The sequence below is a fragment of the Protopterus annectens genome, chromosome 11.part0, assembly GCF_019279795.1.
Source record: "Protopterus annectens isolate FY-2018-M chromosome 11.part0, PAN1.0, whole genome shotgun sequence".
NCBI classification, from domain to species: domain Eukaryota; kingdom Metazoa; phylum Chordata; order Ceratodontiformes; family Protopteridae; genus Protopterus; species Protopterus annectens.
Window position 1 is genome coordinate 1,378,866,196 of NC_056745.1, and position 25,604 is coordinate 1,378,891,799.

Sequence of the window (25,604 nt, forward strand, 5' to 3'; positions counted from 1 at the left end):
AACAAATGGAAAAGATTTTGCGTCTGGAACCAAGCTAAAGGCCAAAATCCCCTTGAGCCGGACATACCTCAGATTCTACAATATCTAACTGAGATGTTACACAAAGGACTTTCCTTTACATCTATTAAAATCCACGCCTCAGCTATTTCAGCTCACTACAACATGGATCCTCCCTTATTTTCACATCCACTTCTAAGGCAGTACCTCAGAGGGGCCAGAAACATAAGGCCTCCCAGGAGAGCACCAACGCCAACTTGGGACCTCAACTTTGTTCTGGAAAAGCTTACTCTACCACCTTTTGAGCTAGCTTTCTCAGCTGATTTAAAGTTTATATCATGGTAAACTGCCCTGCTGCTAGCAATTACTTCAGCCAGAAGAGTCTCAGAGCTACACGCACTAATGGCAGTGGAGTCTTTCCTCATTTTCCATCAAGACAGTCTCTCTCTACGAACTAACCCCTCCTTTATGCCAAAGGTGGTATCCAGTGTGGCTCTAAATCAAACCATCCATTTACCCACTTTTTTCCCAAATCCACAGAACAAAGGAGAAAGACTCCTGCACTCATTGGACATTCACAGGCAAACTACATTACTACTTGGATAAAACTAAGGCTTTCAGAAAATCTGACCAGCTTTTTGTATCCTATGCAACAGCATCACAAGGAAAGGCTGTCTCAAAACAGACCATTTCAAAATGGATAGGATATTACATACGTTTTTGCTACACCCATCATGGAAAACCAGTTCCTGCTAGCATAAGGCCCCACTCCACCAGGGCAGCAGCTACATCTACAGCCTTCCTCAGGGGGGGGTGCCAACCAAGGATATTCTGGAAGCTCCAACTTTGAGTTCAGTACACACCTTCACCAAACACTATCACTTACCACTATTCTCTAAGACTAGAACTGGCTTTGCCACTGCAGTTTTGCAGGGCCTGCTACCCTTTTCTAACCCTGTTTGATTCCACCTCCCATCCTTAGCTTTGGGATTCAACCCAAGTGTGATGACTGCAGCAGGGTAACACGATGAACATAGTACAGTTTTGTACCTACCACAAATGTTGATGTTCGAGTGTTCACCCTGCTGCAGTCCAGGTTACGCTCCTTCCATCTCCTCTGATCTCACTGAAACCTTTCTATGCCTTTATATCTGATACAACCTTTGGGGTGTATTTGCTTATAGCTGGAGGTATGGTTTGTTTATTATTGGTACTATGTAATGACCTCCTATGGGGGGGGCACCTGACATCTGGGGCAAGAAAAACTGAAGAAAATGGCGTCTGATGCCTCTTATATACCCCTGGTGCACTGACGTCAGGGAAGAAGTGACAGCAACCGACGCCAGACCAAGACTTTGGAACTCAGGCCGACTGCGGGACCGCCTGACGACAGGATAACCCAAGTGTGATGACTGCAGCAAGGTGAACACACGAACATCTACATTTATGGTAGGTACAAAACTGTAGTTTTTATAGGGCATTACTAGCATGCAGTCCCAGGAGACCATTAAGGAGCCTATCCCAAATTCCCAGTTGCCCCAAAGCACTGTGTGGTTAAGTGACTTGCTGAAGGTCACACAATAGACAAATGCAGATGGAAAAAATTGAACCCTGTGCCCTTGGTATAAGAAGCAACTGATTAATAAGTCATAGCCTTAGTCCTTTGTACTAACTGCCGGAATATGTTTGCTCTGGCTATGTTCTGTATAATTCTCCTTTATAACAAGCAGCTTTACTGCTGTTAGTGCAGAATTCTTAAAGAATAATTTTTTTCTAACTGTCAGAATTTGTTTACTTTGTTTATATTCTGTGTGATGTACCTTTATGTCAAGCAACTTTGCTGTGGATGTTTGAGAAAAAAACTGAAATGTGGCAAATTTGAGACTGTATTTCTTTTTCTTTTTTTTTCTTTTAGATTACAGATATCGAAACGATGAACTTTTCAAGAGGCTTAAAATCTCAACATTTTCTCAGCTGGTACGTAATTTTGACATGGTAGACTTTTAAAGCATCTCTTAAAAGCTAGTAGTGTACGGAGTAGTTAGGAAGTGTGCTTAGAATTTTGAAGTTAATTGATTTGCTGCTGAGCAGCACGGGTGCAGGAAGTTGATGTTGCTTTCTGATGGTGCTTGGTTCTCCTGTTTGTTTTCAAGCTAGCTGTATTCTCTACAGAGTTTACGTAAACCTTCTTGATTCCACATTGAGTGTTCACTGTGGTTTCTCTTTTCCTCCCATGTCACAGTGGTGTGCAGATATTTGAATTGGCATTGCCCTTAAGAGTATGAAATGTTTGTGTGCTTGTCCTGTAGTGGACTTGCATCTTGTCCAGAACTGCCTCTGGGATAGGCTGAGGCTCTTTCGCCCTGCAGCCCTGAATTGGATAAAATGGGTATTGAAAGAGATGGTGGCTGAATCCTTTAATTATTTTGTAAGTGTACTTTTTTCTGTTTTAAATATAGGAAGGGTAAACTAGATGGATAGAATTCCAATTTTCTAAAGTTTCTTCAAGTCTAATATTTCTGTTAGCATTGTTGATGTAAACTTGAATATGCGGTGCCTGTTCTGTAGCCCTGTTTACATGTTTGCCATATCCTTAATAGTAAGTCCTGATTTCTGTTTGGTGATTTAATGTAGAAGGTCAACAAAAAATAACACTGATTTGCCAGAAGTTTACTGTATGGATTAATGGAAGTGCTTGCTTTCTTTTGGAAGAAAACCGAGATAATCTTGTGCAGCTGAAGTGCTGAGACACACATTACAGAAATCAGATTTTTGTCTGCAGTTTACCACGTTTTTGAAAAATGTGTATTATCAAAAGTATTTTCTTAACTAACAGAATGTGCCCCTTTTGTGGGAGGTTGTTTGAACTCCTTTTCGGTGGTGAAGGGTCCCTGCATCTCTGTGTTGTATAGTAGATTTCAGTTTTGTGTAACCCCAGGGCACTATTATTGCGTAACCCCAGGGCACTATTTGTGCATGTTTTACCTTGATTATTCCTGGTTCCTGTTTTAAGGTCAGCATAAGATCTACTTATTTGCCAGGGGATACCTTCTTAGGGGTTTAATGGAACTGTAAGATTTAATCTGAGAGAACTGAATTGTGGTATTTGACATCTGAAATGCTAAGGCATATCACAAAAATCTGTTGACAGAGTCTTGGACCTCCTAGCTCTGTCTTAGTTGCAGTTTAAGTCCTGTATATTCCTTGATTAATTTCTTGTAGATACAACCAGCCAAATACTCTCTAGATCTCTACTCAGACTGTGTTTATCCACTCTGGCTCTCACTGTCAAACTCACTTAGAATGCCTAAAGTGGCATTGCTCTAAGGACCCCTAAAAATAAATACACTAGAGTCCTAGCCTCATTTGAGTTAATCTGCCCTTATCAGTTTTCATCTGCAGAGTCATCACTTTACCATTCACTCTAAAGACCAAATGGATGCAGCTTCCTTCTTCATTGTCTATCCGATCACTGATCTTGGCAAAAAAGCAACTTATTGGAATCCTTTACTTTTTTGGCAAAATGTCTTTACTTTTCATGAGGCCATGACTTTAGACTGATATCCATTGGAATACGAGTATTAAGAGTGCAAGATCTCCTCCCACTACATATCTTTCACCATAATCTCCAGCCAGCCCCCCATTTCCATTGTGTCCCTGTAGCTAGCTGAGTTACCCAGAGTAGCAAAAACAGTCATGTTAACACCACACACCCTAAACACCTGCTTCGTTCTTAAAAGATTCATTAGATTTTAGGGGCCCCCATAACATTGGAGCTGGCACCCCCTCTCAAACTTTCAGATACTCATCTGATAGTTGAGGTCAAACATACCAGTAGATGAATTGTGTATGGAGACGTCTGCTGCTTTAGCTGATCAATTCCTGTACATTGTAATTATCATTGCTACAGGATTCATATGTTTATATTGGAATAGTCAGTAGAAAGTGGGTGTTAGTAGTCATACATCCCTTAAGGTGCGAGGTTGAAGCCTGTTGTGGTTAGAGGCAGTCCAGATATAAAATGAAAGAGCCATGTGCGTGCCTCTGTGATATCAATTTAAACAGTAATTCATTCCATTTTGAGTTTTATTACTTGAGGAGTGGGTCTAACCATATTTTCCAGCAGCATCAATTTCTTTGATGCCTGATGCTGGTCTTACACTTTCAAAAGGCATTTGCACATGTGGTTCAAGGCTGCCATAAAATCAACATTGTGTATCTGCTTCCATTTCCCTTACCGCTGATGAACCGTAATCACTCAGATGGGTTGTTGAATGCTTTTCTTTTGAATTACATTATTTCAGTTATTTCTTTCTTTATCATCCAAAAATAAGTACCATTATTTTCCTCTACTGGTGATTTAAAAGTGTATTCCCCTTCTGAACTGAATATTTATAGTAGATATAGCCTCAAAGGGTAACCACAGTCCATGCTTATTTTATTTGAACATTAAACATGCTATTATTTCCTATACTTTGTGTCAGAAATGTAATAATGCAACATTTTGAAGAGATAAAACTTTGTTTTCATGCTGTACTGAAAACAGGTTTGAGAAGCATTAAGGATTACCTGAAAAGCAGCCTCACGAGCATAGGGAACATTTTTGTCAGCTGTGAAGAAAGAGAAAATATGAAATGTTTGTGGATAAAGGGATTGCTGCTGGAAACAAATGCAAATCCTCTAACATCTTCAAATAATTTTTTTTTTTTTTTTTTTATATAGAGTTAGCTGCAAAGCTGATGAAGCTGAACTTAACTATGTTCTGTTGACATTAATACTGGTGTACCTTTAACTATTGGTCTCACCTGCATAAGTTCTAGTCCAGTAGCAGGCTAGAAGTAATATTGCAGATCCTTGAGTAATCCATAGAGAACATGTATATGTCTCTGAAATTTCAAAAGGGCACTTCAAACTCCTATTCGGGTAAAAGAAGCTTTTATACAACCATCAGTTCAGGTTCTCCCATTTTTACAGGCAACTTTTTCTTAACCTTTCATTGCTCCTTGTTCATTAGGCTGTACTTCTTGGTGTCCTAGGAAGCTACCTGAGCTCAACTTGATGAACATGTGTTGGTGCCAGTTTGGGTTTTGCATACGTATATGGGAAGATCGGTCTGATACCAGTCTGTTAGAAAACCCATAATTTTAGGTTATCCCATCCGTCCAGTTTGATTGCTGCCTCTGTCCTGCCTTGAAGCTCTGTTGAACATTAAAGTGACCAGATATGACTTCACAAGCTCAGATAAGTTTGAGACGTATGTTTTATTCAGAGCCTTCCCAAAAGCACACATGCAAGGGGAGACACATGAATTCCCCCACAGAATGCCAGAAACCAACCTACAAGAAGAAGGTTAGCCACAGTGTCCTCCTGAGGACTCCTGATTTGGTGAGATCTTAAGAGTCAGTGAGGCAGAGGAGCACTTGGCCCACTATCCACCTTTCCCAGATAAGGTGGTTCTTTGAGTAATTCAGATCTGCACTTTTATACTTCAGGAGGGGTCCCACCCACCGACTACATAGTAGACCTGGGAGTGGAGAAGGCATGGCAGGAACCATCAGTGTCTAAATGTATGGCAAGAAAGCAAGACACATTTTTGTAGCTGCCCAGGGACTGACAAAGCTAGACTAAAGGCCCTCTGGTGTAATGTATTAGTATGTTATCTGCCACCAAATGGGAATATTCCATTGAGAATTTGGCAGTCTGTCCTCCTGTCGAGGACTCCAGGATTATGGAATGCATAGAGAAGCAAGTTTATTTTTCAGGGGTATTTGCTTTCTGAGCAGTAAACTACCTCATGCATATGGCAAGGTTCCAGTGAGATCTGGCGGAGCAAACAGTAGGTTCCTTAAGAAAATCTGGCACATCAGACAGTAGCAAAGAGATGGTGCAAGTTGCTACAGTGTTGACCATTTTCAACCTTGCCACGCGACTGCTACATATGGTGGCTGATGGAGCTGTTAGAGCAGCATGCGCAGGGATAGCCATGGGATGCCATGCCTGGCTGCATTTATGTGATTATGCAGACAAGTTCAAGGTGTCTTTTGTTAATGTCCCTCACAGTGGGTCCTCTTTCCTTGGACCCAGCATTGGAATAATTTGTGTAGAGCGAGTAAGGAGGAGAGGGATTGTCTGCCTTTAGTGCACTTTGAGATCACTTAAAGGTAATTTTTCAACTAGTTTAAAAAATCACAGTGCTTTCTGTTTTATTTAAATTCAGATAGAGGCAATTGTGGCAGAGGTGGGCCATTTTAATGGCCATCATGCAAGGTACAAGGGGTTCTGCAAAACCATGGTTTGAGGCCTTTGATCTCTGAGAGGCAGTTTCAGCATCCCTGAAGATTTTCCTGGCTGCTCCTTTCTGCAGTTAGTCTGGGCTGTCTTTTCACCTAGAATCATGGATAAGCCATCATACAAGAAAACTAGGTGAGAAGCATAATATCCATACACTGTCATTTCCTTCTTATAGGTTCATAGGTAAGTAGTAGGCTAGCTGCTCTTGCAGGCCATTTTAAGCCTAGCAAATTTCCCTTTTTAGGGTAATTATTTTGGCAAGGGGTTTATTGCTGGCTTGAATCCTTAGGAACAAAGTAGAGATGCGGCTGTTAAAGATGGTTCTTGTTCCACAGCTCTGGAGGGTCCTTTATCAGATGATATAAGGACAAGAGCAGGTCTGCCAGTGTGTTTTCTATCCATGGCACAGATTCTGAACCTGAGGAAAGTGACTCCTCATTTTTCTCCTGTTGAGGAATTTTTTTTTTTTTAATTTTTTTTCAAGCCTGTGTCCAGAATGAATAACCTATTATCTGATGTTGTTAATCTTTATTCATTCATGATGGATAGGTTTTGGTTCCGCCCTTGGAACTGACTCTGCCGATATAACAAGCTTGTGCCAAAAACTCTCGAGCTAAGGTTACCCATAGTGCCCCTCTCCCAGATCTCATTTGCCGCATAGTGTCAAGGACAGCTCTCAAGCAAAGTGTTTCACTTTTGTCATTAATATTGATTCATTTGCCTTTCTAACCATTTAGAACTTCTTTATTTTAGTCATTTATACTTTGTGATAGCTTTCTTTTGTGTGAGTGAAAAAATTCTTTCCTTCCTTTTACCTCACTGGTATTTCTTAGTACCATCGTTGGTACAGGCCCCTCATTTTCCATTACCTTTTTGTAATTTTTATAGCATTGTTGGTATTCTTCTTCTTCTCCCCTTTACCCTTTTGGGTATTCCTTTAATTTACCATTGGTAATATAAAAAAAAAAATCTCCTTTGTGTGTGTGAGTGTACAGCTATCATGTCAGAATATCTTTCCACCGAGTTGTTTTGTCATTACTACTCGACTGTTGACTGGATATTGTAATAATGGTGGGCTAAAAGTACTACTGGCTTCAAACAGTGTGATAAATGTGGCAGGAAGATGCCAAACTCCAGTGGCCCTCTCTCCTGTGTCTTTTGCTTGGAAGCACCCGACTTAAACGTTCAACTTCTGTGCGAGCTTTGTAAGGGCTTTAGTGCCTGCATTTTAGCAGAGTGCAAGAACAAATTAATTCTAAAGGGTCTTTTAAAAAGCCCCTTTCTCGGAGGCTTTATCTGAGCCGGAGGTCTCAACCCCTCCTAAAAAAGTTGGAGGAGGAGCCAGTCAGTACCATCATCTCCTCATCATCTAGTATTGAAAACCACTAAAGCCCAGGTTCAAACGGAACCAAAACCAAAGATTGCAAAAATTACTTCAATACATTTTTGGCACCGGAAGCCTAAAACTCTGTCCACGGAACTAATAATGACCATTTCCCCCCAAGGTACCGCAGACCCTCTCTGCAACAAAAATAGTCTCTCCATTTAAACAGGTGACTTCCCTGCCCTCATCACAACCTTCAGATCTTTCGACCACTGTGCCGATGGTCCAAACACTACCCAGGACCAGATATTCTCCATCAGTTGACCCTTTTGTTGGACAGCATTTTAAGTCCATAACTTGATCGACCTGAGTCTCCATTGGGGATGTCAACCCATTCCACCAGGAGCCTTTCAGAGCTCAACATAGTGAGACTTGTGGATCAGCTCCTAGTGGCCAGAGGCATCCCAACTCCATCCCAAACTTCCCTCCCACCTGGAGCCGAGGATTTTTCTCTACAGACTCCAATATATATTCCTGTTTCAACCTTGCAGATTTTGGAGCCCTCTATACCAATGCCTATCCCGGTGCCAGCTTCTTTGGTAGATCTTACCATGGTTCCAAAGCCTACCTTGTGGTCCATGGCTCAGTTAGAGCCGACCCACCCTCGAGACCATAACTGGTCTGTCGGCACCATGACCTGTAGTTCGGCACCGATGTTTTTTTTTCTACTGTGCAGTCTATGGTTCCCGTTGCTCTGACAGCTCCGAGTCCTGTCATGGTTCTTTCCCTGGGGGTGGGCTCGTCTGAGTGGGGTGTGTGACCCCTGTTCCGAGGTTGTCTTTCTCTGTTTCGGACTCCCACCCCTCTTCAGGCAGGCCTGCTTTTCAGGTTATGGAGAGGACACATGCCTCAGTGGGTTCCCAGTTGGCCCCTTCGGTGCTGGAATGCCATGTATACATGCCTTCTGGTCCACAGTTGACACAGTCCAGTATGCTGAGACATTGAGCACGGGAGCAGCAAGATACCCTACCGCAGGGCACCCTGTCTTTGGAGTCCTCTTTAGATGCCCTCCCCTGAAGAGCCACCCCGTAAGAGAATATGCAAGAGGAAGCACATTGATTCCCATGAAGAATCTCTCACAGATGATACAGATTACGATGAGGAAGGTCCTCATGGTTGCCCCCTGAAGATGTCTCTTTTTGGAGACATACTGGAGATACTTAGAGGGGTGGCTGGAAGCCCACCAACCTTTCTTCTGAGGAATCTGTATTCTTGCAGGCTTTCTGTGCTTGACATTCTACTTCCTGGGTGACCCTGCCTGCAGATGAGATAGTTAAGTTCATCGTGCAACGCACTTGAAGACTCCTGACACCATTGAGCCTGTCCCCCAGAGACTGGACAAAATACTCTCCCCTCTAGAGGATCACCCCCATTTGTCCAAAGGCTTGGCAGTGGACGCTGTGTTGGTGGCGGCGGCCACAAAGAGAGAATTCCAGGAGAGTCTCCTCCAAGCAGGGAGTCTCAGGCGTTAGATTATGGAAGTGGGTTTATGCCTCATCAACCTTTGTCATATAGTCTTTGAACTACTTGGTACACTTTACCTGTCTCCAGAGAGACCTGCTCACAGAACTCTCAGGAACTTTGGCAGGAGCTGTGTCTGATGAGGTATGTGACAAAGTTGCCTCTCAACTTGCTACCCTGGAATCCATATCTAACTCGTCTATCCAATTGATTTCTCATACAACCGAAGGGTCAGCCAGAGCTGCGGGTACAGGCGTTGTCATGAGATGTCAAGCCTGGATGTGCCTGTGTGATTTTGTGGACTCTTTCAAGTCTTCCTTCATCAGTGCTCCCCTTGATGCCTCCTCTCTTTTCAGTCTAAAGGTCAAAGACACACTAGCCAGGTGTGAAAAAGATGGCAAGACCCTATCTGCTGTGGCCGTACATTTTTCCACTCCTCAACGATCCTATTGTAGTCAGAGAAGTGGAAACGTGGTTCAAGAAATTCCAGGGGACTTTCCGTGACGCACGTGGCGAGTTTTCCGCCTGGGGTAGAGGGGGGGATCTCATCAGGAAGACCCCCCCCCCCGAGGTGGTGGGGGTCCGCGTAACCAGGGAGGGGTTCAGAGATTCCTTTTCTGGGCAACCCTACCGGCGCTCCTTAAGTGCAGCCCGATTGCTTACCTCTGGAAGTAGTCAGAGCATTATCTGCACCATTTAGCATGGCATTCCATAACGACATTTTCCTGGGTGCAAACAATAATTACCAGAGGTTATCACATCCCCTCCGATATTTACCCGAGGCCACAAAGGTGGATCCCCGACATTCCACCCAGTTAGAGGGACATAGCAGCACAAGACATTTGAAAGCTGCTTCGAAGAGTCATCCAAACAGTCCCACCAGATCCAGATCGAATGTGGATTTTACTCAAGGTTATTTTAGTGCAAAAAAGTCAGGGGACTGGAGGCCAGCTTTGGACCTCAGCATCCTGAACAAGATTATCCAACAAACCAAATTCCGGATGGTCACGGTTCAGTTTATCCTCCTGTTTCTGGAGAAAGACGACTGGATTTACTTGATAGATCTCCAGGATGCGTATTACCATATAAAAATGGACAAACACTCCAGGAAATATCGCCACTTCTGGTTGGGACCCAATAACTACAAGTTTCGAGCACTGCCCTTTGATCTCTCCACAGCCTCCAGAGTGTTCAACAAATGTATGGCAGTGGTAATGGCTTACCTGAGACTGCAGGGATTGAGTGTTTTCATATCTAGACGATTGGCTTCTTAATGCTCCCACCAAGCATCTACTGATTCTCACTGTACAATACATGCTATACCTAGCAACCTCCTTAGGGATCTCAGTAAACAGAGAAATCAAAACTAGTGCCTACTCGAGGCCTAGAATTCATAGGAGCAACATTTGACACAACATCTTGCCTGGTCACCCTTCCATTTCACAGGCTAAGATCCCAGCTCTGGGTGATACTCTCTCAGGACCAAGTCCCAGCTCGTTTAGTCCTTTAACTACTGGGATCAATGGCGGTAATGATCTCTCTAGTTCCTCTAGCAAGACTACACATGAGATTGCTACAGTGGCTCCTAGCATCACAGTGGTCCCTATTAACACATCCTATGTCACACCCGATCCGCATAATGAATCGCTGCAAGCAAGATCTGAATTGGTGGATGAAGCTAGAAATGGAGTTATGGAGTCACCCCTTTTCACCCCAAGGCCATAGTGACCACAGACGCATCCCTGGTGGGGTGGGGGGTATTTTCAGGGGAAAACCAGTCCAAGGCACTTGATGCCCCTTAGAGGCCAGTCTGCACATCAGTGTCCTAGAACTGAGGGCAGCATTTCTAGCGTTGCAAGCATTCCAATCTGCCCTTCCATCAGGGACAGTTGCTATCCAGTCAGACAATGTCAGTGGTCTGGAACATCAACAAAAAAGGAGGAACCAGATCTTACCTGTTATGTCAGGAAGCCCTGAGGGTGTGGCAATGGGTAGTAGATATCAACCGTTTTCTGATGGCAACGCACATTCCCGGGAGTTCCAACGTGATTGCAGACAAACTGAGCAGAAACTTACTTATGCCTCTTGAGTGGTCTGTCAATCCCATAATAGCGACAGAAATCTTTCGTCATTGGAGCCAGCCTTGCTGCGATCTCTTTGCCTCTCCCTCGAAGCACAAATGCAGCAGCTACTTGCCCTGATCCTCCCCCCCTCAGGGGCAGTCATCGAAAGATGCTCTGATATATGATTGACCCCTGGGTCTACTTTATGCCTTCCCTCCTTTTCCCCTAATACCACAGTTTTTGAAGAAAGCGCAACGGTTGAGAAGCAAAGTGATCTTCATTGCACCCTATTGGCCCCATCATGTCTGGTTCCCCTTTCTGTGGTCTCACCTAGTTCACTCCCATGGACTCTGGATCCAACCCCAGGACTGTTGTCTCATCCACAGGTGCTGGTCCATCCCGACCTACCCTGTCTCAAGCTGACCATTTGGTTTCTCCACTTCCAGTAGTTGGCAGACAGAGTAACCCATCTTCCCCAGTGCAAAAGATACTTCTGGCCTCCCATAAACCATCCACCAGGAAACTTTATTATAGTAAATGGAACAGATTTATGATCTGGGCTCAAGAACAAAAACTAGATTCCTTCTCAGCCCCGATTTCATAAAATCTTAGAATACTTGTCAACATTACTCCATTTAGGAGCCTCAGCTTCTATTATCAGTCCATTTAGCAGCTATTTCCAATTTTCACAATGGCTTTAATGAATTTTCCTTCGTATTTCACCATCTGTGCAAAACCTTCTTCAAGGGAGTAATGCATCTGACACCACCACTTAAATATCCTGCTGAACCTTGGAAAGTGACATTAGTCCTGTAAGCTTTAATTCGACAACCCTTTGAGCCATCAGCCACCTGTGACGTAAAGTTTTTGTCTTGGAAAATCTTATTCATGATAGCCATCACATCAACCAGGAGGATATCAGAGTTACAGGCCTTGTGTGCAAAAATGCCCATACGTCATTTTTCACAGAGAGAGATGATCACTGGACTAACCCCTCCTTTCTACCCAAAGTTGTCTCAGAATCAAATCTTAAACCATTCCATTGACTTGCCAGTTTTCTTTCCAAATTTCTCCAACAAAGGAGAACACTATTTTCACTTGCTAGACGTCCATAGACGATTACATTTTTACTTAGTACTAAATCATTTAGAAAATTGAAATAGGTTCATAGGTTCATAGGTTCATACTAGGCTATCTGCCCGAGGGCATTTATAAGCCTAGCCCATCGTTTTGTGGCTTACGCCACCCCTTTAGTATGGGGAACTATACCCATTATTTTGCTGTGCCTCTGTCGAGCAGTGACACTGAGGTAATTCCTGGGGTATATCTGCGATCTCCCATCCATTGGTCAAGATTTCTCTTGAACAAGGCCAGCGAGGTGCTCTGCCTCACATGTACCGGGATTTTGTTCCACAGCATAGGGAGTCTTTGGGTGATGAAACTATCCCTCCAGCACGTCCTATTAATAGCCGTGTCGAGGTTTAAGTCTCCCGCCCTTGTGGCTCTGATGGATCTAGATTATTTGAGGTGAAGCATATTCATCAAATCTGGGTTTGACATGGCCTTGTATGTTAGGCAAAGGTCACCTCTGAGCAAGCGGTGGCGACTGAATAGAGCTGGAGTTCTTTCAGTCGGGCAGCATAGGACAGATTTTGAGACCCTTTATCCTTTTGGTGAGGAACTTTTGTGTCCTCTCCAGCTGCTGCAAGTGTCGGGTCAGATACATTCGCAATGGGGCATTGTACTCAATCATTGGTCTGATGAGTGATGAGTAAAGGGAGACTATGACCTCCCTTGATCTAGATGAGAATCCCTTCATGATAAGGTGGGCAATGTAGAAGGACTTCCTAACTACTTTAGCTACATGGGTGCCGAATGACAGACTACTATCAACCTGGGTCCCCAGGTCCCTGATAACTTCTTCTGTGCTCAGTGGATTGCCACCTATTTGGTAGCTAGGGGTAACCTTGTTTTTCCCGAAGGGTATGACTATGCATTTTTTGGCATTTAACTTTAGGCCGTGGCTCTGGCACCAGTTATCCATTTCTGTGAGACCCTTCTGAAGGATATCTGTGTCAGATGTGTTTTCTACTATGGCCCAGTTTGCAGTCATCTGCAAACTTTGTCAGCCATAACCCTCCTGTGTTTGCTTGTACTGAAAAGTAGATGCCAAACAAGAGTGGGCCCAGGACTGAGCCCTGTGGGACACCACTTGTGACAGGCTTTGAGTCTGACATGGCGCCAGCAACTCTGACCCTGTGGGTTCTGTCACTCAGCCAGTTTGCAACCCATCTTGTGATGTATGGGTTAACATTTAAGCTGATGAGTTTTTCAGTGATACCCGAGTGGGGTATTGTATCGAAGGCCTTAGCCAGATCGAGGTAGGCTGTATGGACTGCCTTTCCCTCATCAATGGCTTTGGTGACTGTTTCAAAAAGTCAACCAAGTTTAAAAGGCATGATCTGCCTTTGACAAAGCCAAACTGGGTTGGATCCAAAGTCTGCAAATTCCCTATGTCTTTATTTATGAGGTCCATTATGATCCTCTCCATGGCTTTGCAGATAAGGCTTGTCAAGCTAATGGGCGGTAATTTCCAGGGTCTGTGGAGGCACCGCCTTTGTGAAGTGGGACCACAGTTGCAGTGCGCCACTCCTGGGTGCGTATCCAGAGGTAAGACTTTGATTAAACAGCTGTCGTAGCTGTGGGTTTAATTCCTCATTGAGTTCGTGGAGCACACAGCCGGGGACACCATCGGGTCCCATGGATGCTGTGTTTTGTGCTTTGGAGAGAGCAGTTCTCACTTGCTCGTTGGTGATGGTTGTGGCGCTGCACTCATTTTGTATAGATATCTCTCCTTTTGGGAGAAGTTTGCACTGAACCTGTCAGCCAGTATGTTGGCAATGTCTGTAGGATCAGTAATCTTCACATCATTTTGAACTAGTTCTGAGCATATCTGGGAGTTTCCTCCTAGGTTTCTAACATAGCTAAAGAAGGCCTTATGATTGTCTTTTGAGTCTTTAGCTATTTTTCTCTCGAAATTTGCTTTGGATGATTTTATGAGAGCTCTTAGTTTTTTACTTATAGTGATCAAGGGTGTCTTACCTTTTAAGGATTTTGCTCTATCTTGTAGTAGCTTCCTCCTTTTGTTGTAGAGTTTGTTTATGGCTGGGGTCCACCAGACTGGACGCTTGCCTTTGGTACAAAGAGTCTTTGTTTTGCTTGGGATTGCCTTATCCATGCAGTCCTGCAGGTGCTGGTAGAAGGCGTTTGTAAGTGATTCAGCGGCTTGAGTATTGTTTTGCGCCGGCTCGGGGGCCTGAAAGGAGACCACACTAGTCTTTAGAAGTGTGAAGTCGGCTTTTGAGAAGTTCTTTACTGTGGTCTTTTTTATTTCAGGTGGGGTGGGATGAGGACCTCCAGCGAGATTAGTTTGTGATCTGATCTCACCAGTGAGGGGTATACTTCGGTGTTGAACATTGTGCTCCCATGTTCGTGATGATGAGATCAAGTATGTTATCTCCTCTTGTGGGGATGGTGACTAGTTGTTCCATGGCATTTGAGTTTATGAATTCCAGGAACTTTTGGGCTAGGGTGTTTGGGCTTGAGTAGTGTTCCCAGTCTATATTAGGGTAATTGAAGTCACCTAGTATGATGGTGTTTGGTGATACATTTATCCCCTCTAGTGTTTTCAGGAAGGCCATGTGAGTTTCCTGAGTTTGTGAGGGTGGCCTGTAACATGCTACAATTTGCAGAGCAGTCTTGCCTATGGTTAATTGCACCTGGATGGTCTCCGATGCATCGTGCGTTGCCACCAGTCTTGAGGTGTGGGTGTCCTTGATGAATATGGATACCCCCCCTCCTTTCTTGGTATTGTCCGGATTTTGGGGCCGGAACGCATGATATGAGGTAAAACCTGATAGCGCTGGGGTGCTCTCAGGAGCCTTGAACCAGGTTTCTGTCACAGCACAGACATCGATGTTCTCCATACTGAGAAGGGCCTTGAGTGCGTGCATTTTGAGATTTAGACTTCTGGCATTGAGCAGCATTACCCTTAGTTTTTTCCTTTTTGTGTTCTAGGGTGGTAGGTTTAGAATTTGAGCCTTGCCTAAAAAAGGCACTATGGGGGTGGCAAGAGCCTTTGCCAATATCCTGAATCCCAGGGGTGACAGGTGCAAGCCGTCCCTTGCGAAGCAGCGTGGCTTGTCCAGCATGTCATCCCAGGCAGACAGATACTGGATCCCCTTTGAATGACACCAGTGTTTAAGCCAATTGTTAAAGCTGATCATCTTATCTCTGTATTGTGGCATCATTCTTGGTGAAGGTAGGATACTGCTCAAGGTCAGGGTCATACCTGCCTGGGCTACATAATCAGAGAGCTCCTCAATGTCTCTTTTCATGTAGTCCAAGGAGGTACATCTCAGGTCTCTTACACCAGCGTGGACAATGACGGAGTCATATTTGTACCTGCTGTTGAGAGACCTGAGTGCTTGTGTTATGTGGCGGATTCTAGCGCCCGACAGGCAGCTTACTGTGACCTTCTCCTTACTCAGTCTGGTGAGCGGGACATCAGTGTGTCTGACTATGGAGTCACCAATGACTAGTGTGTCTGGCATTGTGTTTGGCCTTAAGGGCTGTGACTGTTTGACACTCTGACTGTGAGGTCTATGTGTTGCGGGTGTTGTGTTCTGAGGTGGTGGTTGTTTGGGTGTCTGCTTTGGTGGCCTCTGCTGTTTTGGTAGATTTTTGATCAGAGCCTCCGAGTATGTCTTTGTGTGTTTATGTGTATGATTTGAGGTTGTAATGGTACTATGTGAGACTGGGTCTATAGTGTGTGTGGTAACCTTCTCCTCCTGACTGGTCTTGCCAGTCCTATGTTGAGAGAGCTCAGCCTCCAGTTTGGCCGTATAGTTGCATCTCTCGCATGTATTTGTGTTTTTTGGGAGGAGGAGAGAGGGTTGTCTGTGTACATGAGGCAATTGAAACATTGCCTCAATATTCCCAGGTTCACCAGCTGAGCAGGAGAGGACACTAGCAACTGATCCCTCGACATGCTAGAAGGGTAGACGAAAAACTTTAAAAAAAGATTCCGGGGGACGTGGGTGACCGAGAAATGGGGGGTTGCCTTTTGGGATACTATCTATGACAAGAGTGCCGTATCATCTCTTCCTGTCTTTTTCAGGTCCAAGATTAGACAAACCAGTTTCCAAACCACTTTATCAAAATGGTTGAGAGATAGATTGCATTATCTTTGTTCATCAACTGAAAAAATATATCAACTGAAAAAATATATCTATCAGCTAAAGTCAAGGCTCACTCCACCAGATCGATGTCCACTTCAGTGGCCTTTCACTCAAGATCCTCTATGGATGGCATTACCCCTCATACCTTTATTACTCATTACAAATTGGATATGATCTCCAGGGGAAGAGCATCCTTTGGCTCAATCGTGCTCAAGAATATCCTTCCATAGGACCTCCCAGGACTTAAAGTAACTAGAGACTCTGTCCCATCCACCATGAATGAATGAAGATTAACAACATCAGATAAAGAAGTTATGTTCTTACCATAATATTCCATCTGTGTTGCTGATCTTTCATTCACGACATCCCACCCTCCTACATTTTAATATTTTTGCCAGTGTTTACAGTAATTCCTGTGGGAATTTCTGCTTGTAGCGATTTTTAATTGGCATCTACATCTGACAAATGCTTGTTTTTACTGTTGCTGTGGAGACTTTCAGTGTTTCTCTCAGATATGCAGTGTGTGTGCTTGCGCGAGCTGTTATGCACTAGGGGCTGTATCATGCAGTCAGAAGTCTTTACTTTTGTTCTGTTTTATTGTCATCATTTGACAGGAAAATACTGTAGAACTTGGATTTTTTAGCATTCATACATTATTTACTATATGCATGATTCTGCTGTGTGTTTTTTCTTTTTAATATGAGGTTGCAGTTTTACTGCTTATTAAATTATTTGAATGTACTGCGTAGATTTTTCTGACAAGAAAATATAATTTAAATTACTATTTAACATTATTTTATGGCAGTTTAATGTGATGTGTGGAACTAATTTGTAACGCAAGTTAGACACACTGGTTGCTTTGGTGTTTTAGACTTTCTGTACTGGAAATTCTTTAACTTCTGTCTGTTGCAAAAGAATTCTGAATGCATTTTTAAACATTTTTATGATAATACCACAATTTGGCAGCGTTTAGTTGTGTTGGGACATATTTATTGCTAGAAACTTTAGTGCTTATTGTGATACATTATCCAGTACTGTTCATTATTCTGATTGGTATTCTCTCCCCTGATTAGAGGGATCTTAACTTTGGTACCTCCCCATTAAATCTTGTTGCACCTAAAAAGAAAAAAACATGTCTCAACCTACAGTTAACAGTTAATGATTTTGTCTGGGCCACTGCTCAGCCCACAGGCCACTTGCCCTTTGCCAGCTGCTGTGAAATGTGGAATAGATGCATCCTTCAGGGCTTTTCCAGTACGTGGCACAGGTATGAGAGAAACAATCCCTTTAGATGCAGGAGTAGGCTGGGGTAAGGGACTCCAACCCTTTGCCAAGCCTAGTAGTCCATCCTCAAATATTTTATCTAATATTGAAGTTAACATAGGTTCATAGGTTGGTACTAGGCTATCAGCCCTAGGGCCTATACAAGCCTAGCCATAACAATTCCCTGGCTATTTCTTCCCACATTATTTACTTTCCTGGACCCCTGTCTAGCAGGGCGACTGACGTGATCCCTGGGGTGAATTTCCTTTTTCCCATCCAGTCGTCAAGGTTTCCTCTTGAAGAGGTTCAAAGAGGCACTCTGCTTGACATGCATGGGCAATCTATTCCAGAGTCTGGGAGTCTCTGGGTCAGGAACCTATCCCTCCAGCATGTTTTGTTTATTGTTATGACAAGGTTTAGATCCCTGGAGCGTGTAGCTCTGAGGGATTGGGATTTCTTTAAGTGTAGCATGTCCAACAGCTCTGGGTTTGACATGGCCTTGTATGTTAACGTCATCGTACAGCTTATATTCAGATTATAGCCATTCATAAGGCTGATGTGGTTTCCTTGATTGAGTGTTCTGCATATGGCTAGTTCTGGTGGTTGTGTTCCCATACATGGCTTTAGTGCTAGGCTGACTATAGCTTTTTGTTTCAGAGAATGAGAAGGAATCTGATGAGAGCAATGATGATGTCATAGTTGACGCGGAGTCCAGTTACTGATTCGTTGAAGGGGAACCTTAAGTTCAAATAAGTGTTTGCTTTTCCTCAGCTGATTGCTAGGTTTAGTTATGTTTTTGCCTTGGAGCAGACATGAACTACTCCAGAGCTAGGCAGTATATATGACCTTTGAGAAGATGAAGTGCCCAGTTCTGTGGCTATTTCCCCCCTCTTTTACTGGCCTGGGAAGATGTTTATAAAGTTGCCTGCAGGATACCAGTATCTATTTCAGTAGTCCCTGAAAAGGATCACAAAGAATATAAGGTCTCCTTGGATGTGATGGGTCTCTCTCTTTTTTTTTTTTCCCATTTGACTGTTGACTCAGCCGCAGGCTCTCCAGCTGCTTGCTCATATAAAAAGTCCTTTCCTTCATCTAATCCAACACTCCAAAGAGGGAAAATGGTTAGATCATGTCAAAAGGATGTCTCTTTCTAGTAATGTAGCGTTTAGAATGTTAAATTTTCAAGGCTATAATTGGAAACTATGAACTACCACATAGGCGGTAGTCTACTTAACACCGAAAGTGTGATAAGAGACCTTGGGACACAGGTGGACAGTAGTCTCTCCTTTGATAATGACATCGCCACAGTGGTCAAGAAATCCTTCTACGTGGCACACCTCATCACAAAAGGTTTCTCATCCAGAAAAAAAGAGGTTATGTTCCACTCTACTCATCACTCATTAGATCCATTATAGAGTACAACGCCCCTTTTGGTATGTACCTCACAAGACATCTACAACAACTGGAAAGGCTGCAGAAATACCTCACAAAGAGGATTACTGGCCTCAAACAGATGCCCTACACAGACCGACTCAAATAAATCCAGCTTTACTCCGTCGCATATTACCTACTCAGAGGCAATCTCTGCCTTACATACAAAGCTATGTCAAACCCAGAGCTGTTGGACATGCTCCACTTAAAGAAATCCCAATCCCTCCGAGCTACACGCTCTAGGGACCTAAACCTTGTCACCACAATAAACAGAACATGCTGGAGGGATGGATTCCTGTCCCAGAGACTTCCCATTCTCTGGAACACACTACCTATCTATGTCAAACAGAGCTCCTCATTAGCACTCTTCAAGAAAAATCTTAATGATTGGATGGGTAATAAGAAATTCACCCCGGGGATCACTTCTGTGGTTCTGCTTGACAGGAGCACAGGAAAATAATTTTCTTGGGTGGCAAAAGCCAGGGTAACGTTTTGGCTGGGCTTGTATAGGCCCTAGGGCCAATAGCCTAGTACCTACCTATGAACGTATGAACCTTACTATACAGTGTGTGTACAGTTTGGATGATTTTGCTGCATCCTTACTTGCAGAGCAAAAGTCTCATATGAATGAAATTGTCTAATTTGACTCAGCTTTCAAAATATGCTATGAGAGGTGTGCTTGAATATAGGTTCATAGGTAGGTACTAGGCTGTTGGCCCAAGGGCCTAAGTAAGCCTAGCCATCAAGGTTCCCTGACTTACGCCACCCAAGAAAGTTATTTTCCTGTGCCCGTCAAGCATCAAGCAGAGCCACAGAAGTGATCCCCAGGGTGTATTTCCTATTTTCCATCCACTCATCAAGATTTTTCTTGAAGAGTGCTAATGAGGAACTTTGCTTGACATAGATGAGTAGCTTGTTCCAGAGTGTTGGAAGTCTCTGGGACAGGGATCTATCCCTCCAGCATGTCCTGTTTGTTGTGGCGACAAGGTTTAGGTCCCTAGAGAGTGTAGATCGGAGGGTTTGGGATTTCTTTAGGTGTAGCATGTACGACAGCTCTGGGTTTCACATAGCTTTATATGTTGGGCAGAGATCACCTCGGAGTAGACGATATGCTACAAAGTAAAGCTGGAGTATTTTGAGACAGTCAGTGTAAGGCATCTGTTTGAGGCCAGTAATCCTCTTTTGTGAGGTACTTCTGTGGCCTTTCCAGCTGCTGCAAATGTCTTGTGAGGTACATTCCAAAAGGGGCGTTGTACTCTATAATGGGTCTGAGTGTCAAGTAGAGGGGAACATGACCTCTTTTTTTTCCTGGTTGAGAACCCTTTTGTGATGAGGTGTGTCACGTAGAAGGATTTCCTGACTACTGTGGCTGTGTGATTATCAAAGGAGAGACTACTGTCCACCTGTGTCCCAAGGTCTGTTATCACACATTCGCCATTAAGTAGACTGCCGCCTATGTGGTAGTTCATGGGTACAGAGTTTTTACCAAAGGGGATGACAATGCACTTTTTGGCATTGAGCTTGAGGCCATGGCTCTGACACCAGGCATCTGTCTCAGTGAGGACCTTCTGTTAGGATGTCCACATCATTTGGGGACTCGACTATGGCTTCTAGTTTGCAGTCATCTACGAACTTCATTAGCCAAAGGCCTTCTGTGTTAGCCTGTACTTCAGAGAAGTAGATGCCAAACAGGAGAGGTCCCAGGATTGAACCCTGTGGTACTCCACGTGTCACTGGTTTGAAGTCAGATTTGGAGTCTGCAACTTTTACAGTGTGGGTTCTGTCAGTGAGTCAGTTGGCAACCCATCTTGTGACGTAGGGATTTATACCTAGTTTACTGAGTTTAGCTACAATTCCAGAATGGGGATGGTGTCGAAAGCCTTGGCGAGGTCAAGATAGGCTGTGTGAACCACCTTACCCTCGTCTACGGCTTTGGTGACTGCCTCAAAGAAGTCGATTGGGTTCAGGAGCCATGATCTGCCTTTCACAAACCCAAACTGGGTGGGGTCCAGAGTTTGGAGGTTACCAATTCTTTCTTTGCGAGTTCCATGATGATACGTTCCATGGCCTTACAGACCAGGCTCGTCAGGCTAATAGGCCGATAGTTCCAGGGATCAGTGGTGGCTCCACCTTTGTGGAGTGGGATAACTGTTGCTGTGCGCCATTCAGTGGGCACAAAGCCTGACGTGAGGCTATGATTGAACATGGTGCTTAGGTGGGGAGCCAGTTCATTCTGAAGTTAGTGTAAAATGCAGCCTGAGATGTTGTCCGGTCCCATGGATGCTGTGTTTTTGGCTTTAGAGAGTGCAGCTTTTACCTGCATGGCTGTGATTACAGGGACTCTGCATTCTTCCTTTATAGATATGGGCCTTTTAGGGGGTGAGAGGGGGTAAAGTTTGCACTGAACTTATCTGCCAGGATGTTGGCAATATCAGTTGGTTCTGTAATTTTCTTGAAACAAAACAAAAAAAGCCAGCAACTGTGGGCTGTAAAAAATAATTTATTAGTTAAACATTCAAAAAGCTTCAGTTAAGAATAACAGACCGGTTTCGGCTTGGATTTTACCTAACCTTCCTCGGTGTAAATATACAATAGTCAACTGAAGAGATATATATTAAGAGAATTAATTGAACACAAAGAATGATTGGTGGGCTCATAAATATGTATAAACACATTCATAAATATTCATTAAGTCCAGGCTGGAAAAGTGAGCCCAGTTTAACTATCCATTTTTTCTCTCTTATATTGAGTTTACTGTGCCATCCTGATTTGTGTGTCCTGTCACCTATAATTTTATCAATGACAATGAAGTGAAATTTGGCTGTGTTATGTTTGAGTATGTTTATATAATGCATTACTGGTTCTTTTACATTTGATGTCACTTAGATGTTCAGAAATCCTTAGTCTAAAGGGTCTAGAAGTTTGGCCAATGTAAAAAGCATGACAACTACAAACAGCCATATAAATTATCCAATCGGTGTTGCAATTGGCAAAAAACTTTATATCAAATACCTTGCTACTATTGTTACTGGAGAATTGTTTAGTTTTTAATACATGTTTACAATTACTGCAATGACCACATGGCATACAGCCTATGAGCTTATCACCCAATATTGTAGTTTTGGCCAGTTGCAATTGTTTGGATTCTGAATGATGCTTGTAATGATTAAAAAAGGCCCCCAAATTCTTCCCTCTCCTGAAAGAGAATAAATATGACTGAGTTATATAATTGGACATAGCAGAGTCTGCCAAAAGAATATTCCAATGATGTTTTATAATCTCAATAAATTTATTAGTATTCCTCCCATAAGTAGTTGTGAGTCTCAAAGTACTACGTTTGTGTGAGGGTTTATTTTGTCTTTTATTTTTGTATCTTAAAAGTTCATCTCTGTGTAGATGTGATGCAAAATTCCTGGCAGTGGTAACATAACCCATACTATAACCTCTTGACCTGAATCTGTTAGTTAGGTCAAGGCTATAAGTTTGAAAAGTTTTGTCCTCTGAGCAAATATGTCTCATTCTGAGAAACTGTGATTTGGGAATGTTCCTGGCTATATGTTTTGGATGAAAGCTGGATGCGTGGAGTAGAGTATTATATTCTGGATATTTCCTGAAAACTTCAGTACTGAGTGTGTTATCTGCATTCCTGGTTACCATGACATCCAAATAGGTAATTTTATATTGATCGAAATTAATAGTAAAGTGTAATCCCCAATGTTAAGTTGTCAATCTCGCCTTCATTCTTGCTGGATGGGTTCGGAGCCGACCCTCTGCTCCGACTCTGCCAATACTAAAGCTCGAGAGCTAATTCCACCGGCTCGAGGCTCCCCTATATCCCACAATGCTAGGCGGTAACTACCCAGATCTCGTTTGCCGCTTAGCTGACGAGGTGCTTCTTCTACCGGCTCTGGCAGGTTCGTAAGTTTTCTTGTTTAAAAACTTCAAATTCTACCCCTATTTTTTCTATTTAGTTTAGTTTTTATACAGAGTATCCCTTTAGTTTATATCGGGTCCCCCTTGTGTTTGAATTCCCGTTTTATCCCCTTTTTAACTTTTAGGCCTTTGGCCCACTCCCTTTTTTTCCCCTGTCCTTTCAGTGTGACTGGATTTTTATTTGGTTAAAGGGTGTGTCTGTGTGTTGTGTTTGTGTTTTTCATACAGCCTTTCAGGATGTCTAAAGACTCCAAGGTCTCAGGCTTCAAGAAGTGTGATTCGTGCTGTCAGAAAATGTCTCTGACAGATGGTCACACTTCTTGTGTCTATTGCCTGGGACCTTTGCACCTGCAGGACTCGTGCTGTTTGCCATGCATTCAGCCCTAGAGTCCTGCAGGAACGCAAAAACAAGCTCATACTTCGAGGCTTGTTAAAGCCTGAAGGCCCCCTGACCCAGTCTGCATCGGGGAAGCCTTCTAAGACTTCCAGGCTGTCCGCTCCAGCTTCAGAGCAGTCTCCTGGGAGCATTAAAGCTGCTTCGACATCTGCTCCGGCTGGAGTCGATGTTTCGAAGTCTCATACCGTTACCTCGGCTCCGGCCGGAGCCGAGGTTGTCAAGACTCAGTTGGCTCCGATAGGCTTATCGGAGCCACCTTCAAAGAAGAGGTCTAGGTCCCCTTCCATCGGCTCCATCCACTCTGCTCCGGGATCCCTTCTTCTGTCGGAGTGGAGCCATAGGTCTCATTCCTCTCGGTCCTCCAGGCTGTCCGACCATGACTTACAAAGGGTGGTGATCAGACTTCTCAAGTCCGAGGCACTGGCCCAAATGCTGCATAGCCCTAATCAACAGTCAGCGGCTATTCCCATCCCTGATTTTATTCCTCCTCCGACTCCTTTGAGTTCGGAGCCGGGGCTCATCGGAGCCGTGGCTGTCGGTGCTTCAGAGCCGATACCTTCCCTTTCGGCTCAGTCATCTGCTCCGATTTCCTCCTTGGAGGGATCTCGGCGCCGGGCTTCCCTCGGCTCCGAGGGGGCGAGTGGCATCGGACCCTTGTCCGACCCCGTTCTCTCTCTCTGGGCGTCGGCGCTGGTGAGTTCGGCTCCGATATCTGCCTCAGAGCCGTCCCTGTCGGTGCCGGGGGGGGTCCTTGTCTCCTCGGAGCGGGGACCTCCGGCCTTGGCTGATAGGGGCACCTTCGAGGTCATGCGGAGCATGCTAGACCCAGTGTCTACCCCACAGTCGGCTCCGTCAGCTCCTCCCTCTTCAGTGCCTGCGGTGGTTTCTACCCACCCCCTTGTAACAGACCGTAGAGAGCCAGCTCCTCAGGTTTTCCCATTGGGAATATCCTCCTCTTTCGAGGCCTCTCCTGATCCGGTAGGAGAACCCCCTCGGAAGAGACAGTGCAAGAGGAAGCACATTGACTCCCCTGAGTCTATCACCTCTGACACCGACTTGGAGGAATCTGAAGGTTCCCCTCGGTCCCCCTCTGAGGATGTCTCTTTTGTTGACATCCTTGAAATCCTGAAACAGAGGGGGGAACTGGCCCACCCTTAACCCTTCAGAGGACGAGTCGGTTTACCTTGAGGCGTTTGGCTCTTGCCCTTCCACCTCCTGGGTATCCCCTCCCTTTGACCCCCTTATGGAAGTGGTGGCAAGGAAGGCTTGGACGGCCCCTGATTCAGTGGAACCTACCCCAAGGAGGCCGTCAAAATTTATTACTGCCCCTAAAGAGAAAGAGTTTCTATCTAAAGGTGTCTCTGTTGATGCCATGGTGGTGGCCGCAGCCACTAAGAAGGAGTTAGCCGATCCTTCGGTACCTGTCCATCCTCCTAATAAGGAGTCTAGGACCATGGACAGGTACAGTAAGCGGATGTTTTCATCAGCGACCTTTTCAATGCGGTCGCTGAACTACTTGTGTCTCTTCACCCATCTCCAGAGAGATTTGCTCAAGGATATGGGTGAGGCCATGCAGGATCCAACAGCTGAGGGTGTTCCAAGACAAAATGAACTCCCAGTTGGCAACCCTGAATTCGATTGTCAACTCCTCCATGCGGCTTATCTCGTATGCGGCTGATGGGGCGAGTAGGGCCGCAGGCACAGATGTAGCTTTACGACGTCACGCCTGGATGCGGCTTTGCAATTTTGCGGACCCTTTCAAGGCGTCCTTCACCAATTCCCCCTTTGATGGCTCAACCTTGTTTGGACCTCAGGTGAAGGATACATTGACTATGTGCGAGCAGGAAGGTAAGACTCCCCCTGCCGTGGGAGTCCGTTTTTCTACCCCTTCTAGACCTTATCCAAAAGGTCAGAAGGAAGGAAAAATGTGGTTCCGCAAACCACAGGGAGTCTCATCTGACGCACAAGGTTGATTCCCCTCTAGAGGCAGAGGGGGGAATAACAATAGACGCCGCCCTAGGGGCAGAGGTGGTCTGCAAAACCAGGGTAGCAGAGAAACTTTATCTGATAAACCCTTTCAGCATCCCTGAGGAGCTGCCCGGCTGTCCACCTTCGGAGGCAGTCGGGGGAAGATTATCACTGTA

At 44.4% G+C, this 25,604-nt stretch overlaps 1 protein-coding gene across 1 annotated transcript in view; it reads left to right on the forward strand.

Annotated features, from left to right (window-relative positions):
• CEP41 (centrosomal protein 41) overlaps positions 1–25,604 on the forward strand; it is a 1,035,505-nt gene that overhangs the window by 25,698 nt on the left and 984,203 nt on the right. Inside the window, exon 2 of the mRNA XM_044088672.1 lies at positions 1,913–1,974. Within this exon, the coding sequence (XP_043944607.1) occupies positions 1,913–1,974 (62 nt within the window). The remainder of the gene's footprint in view (positions 1–1,912; positions 1,975–25,604) is intronic.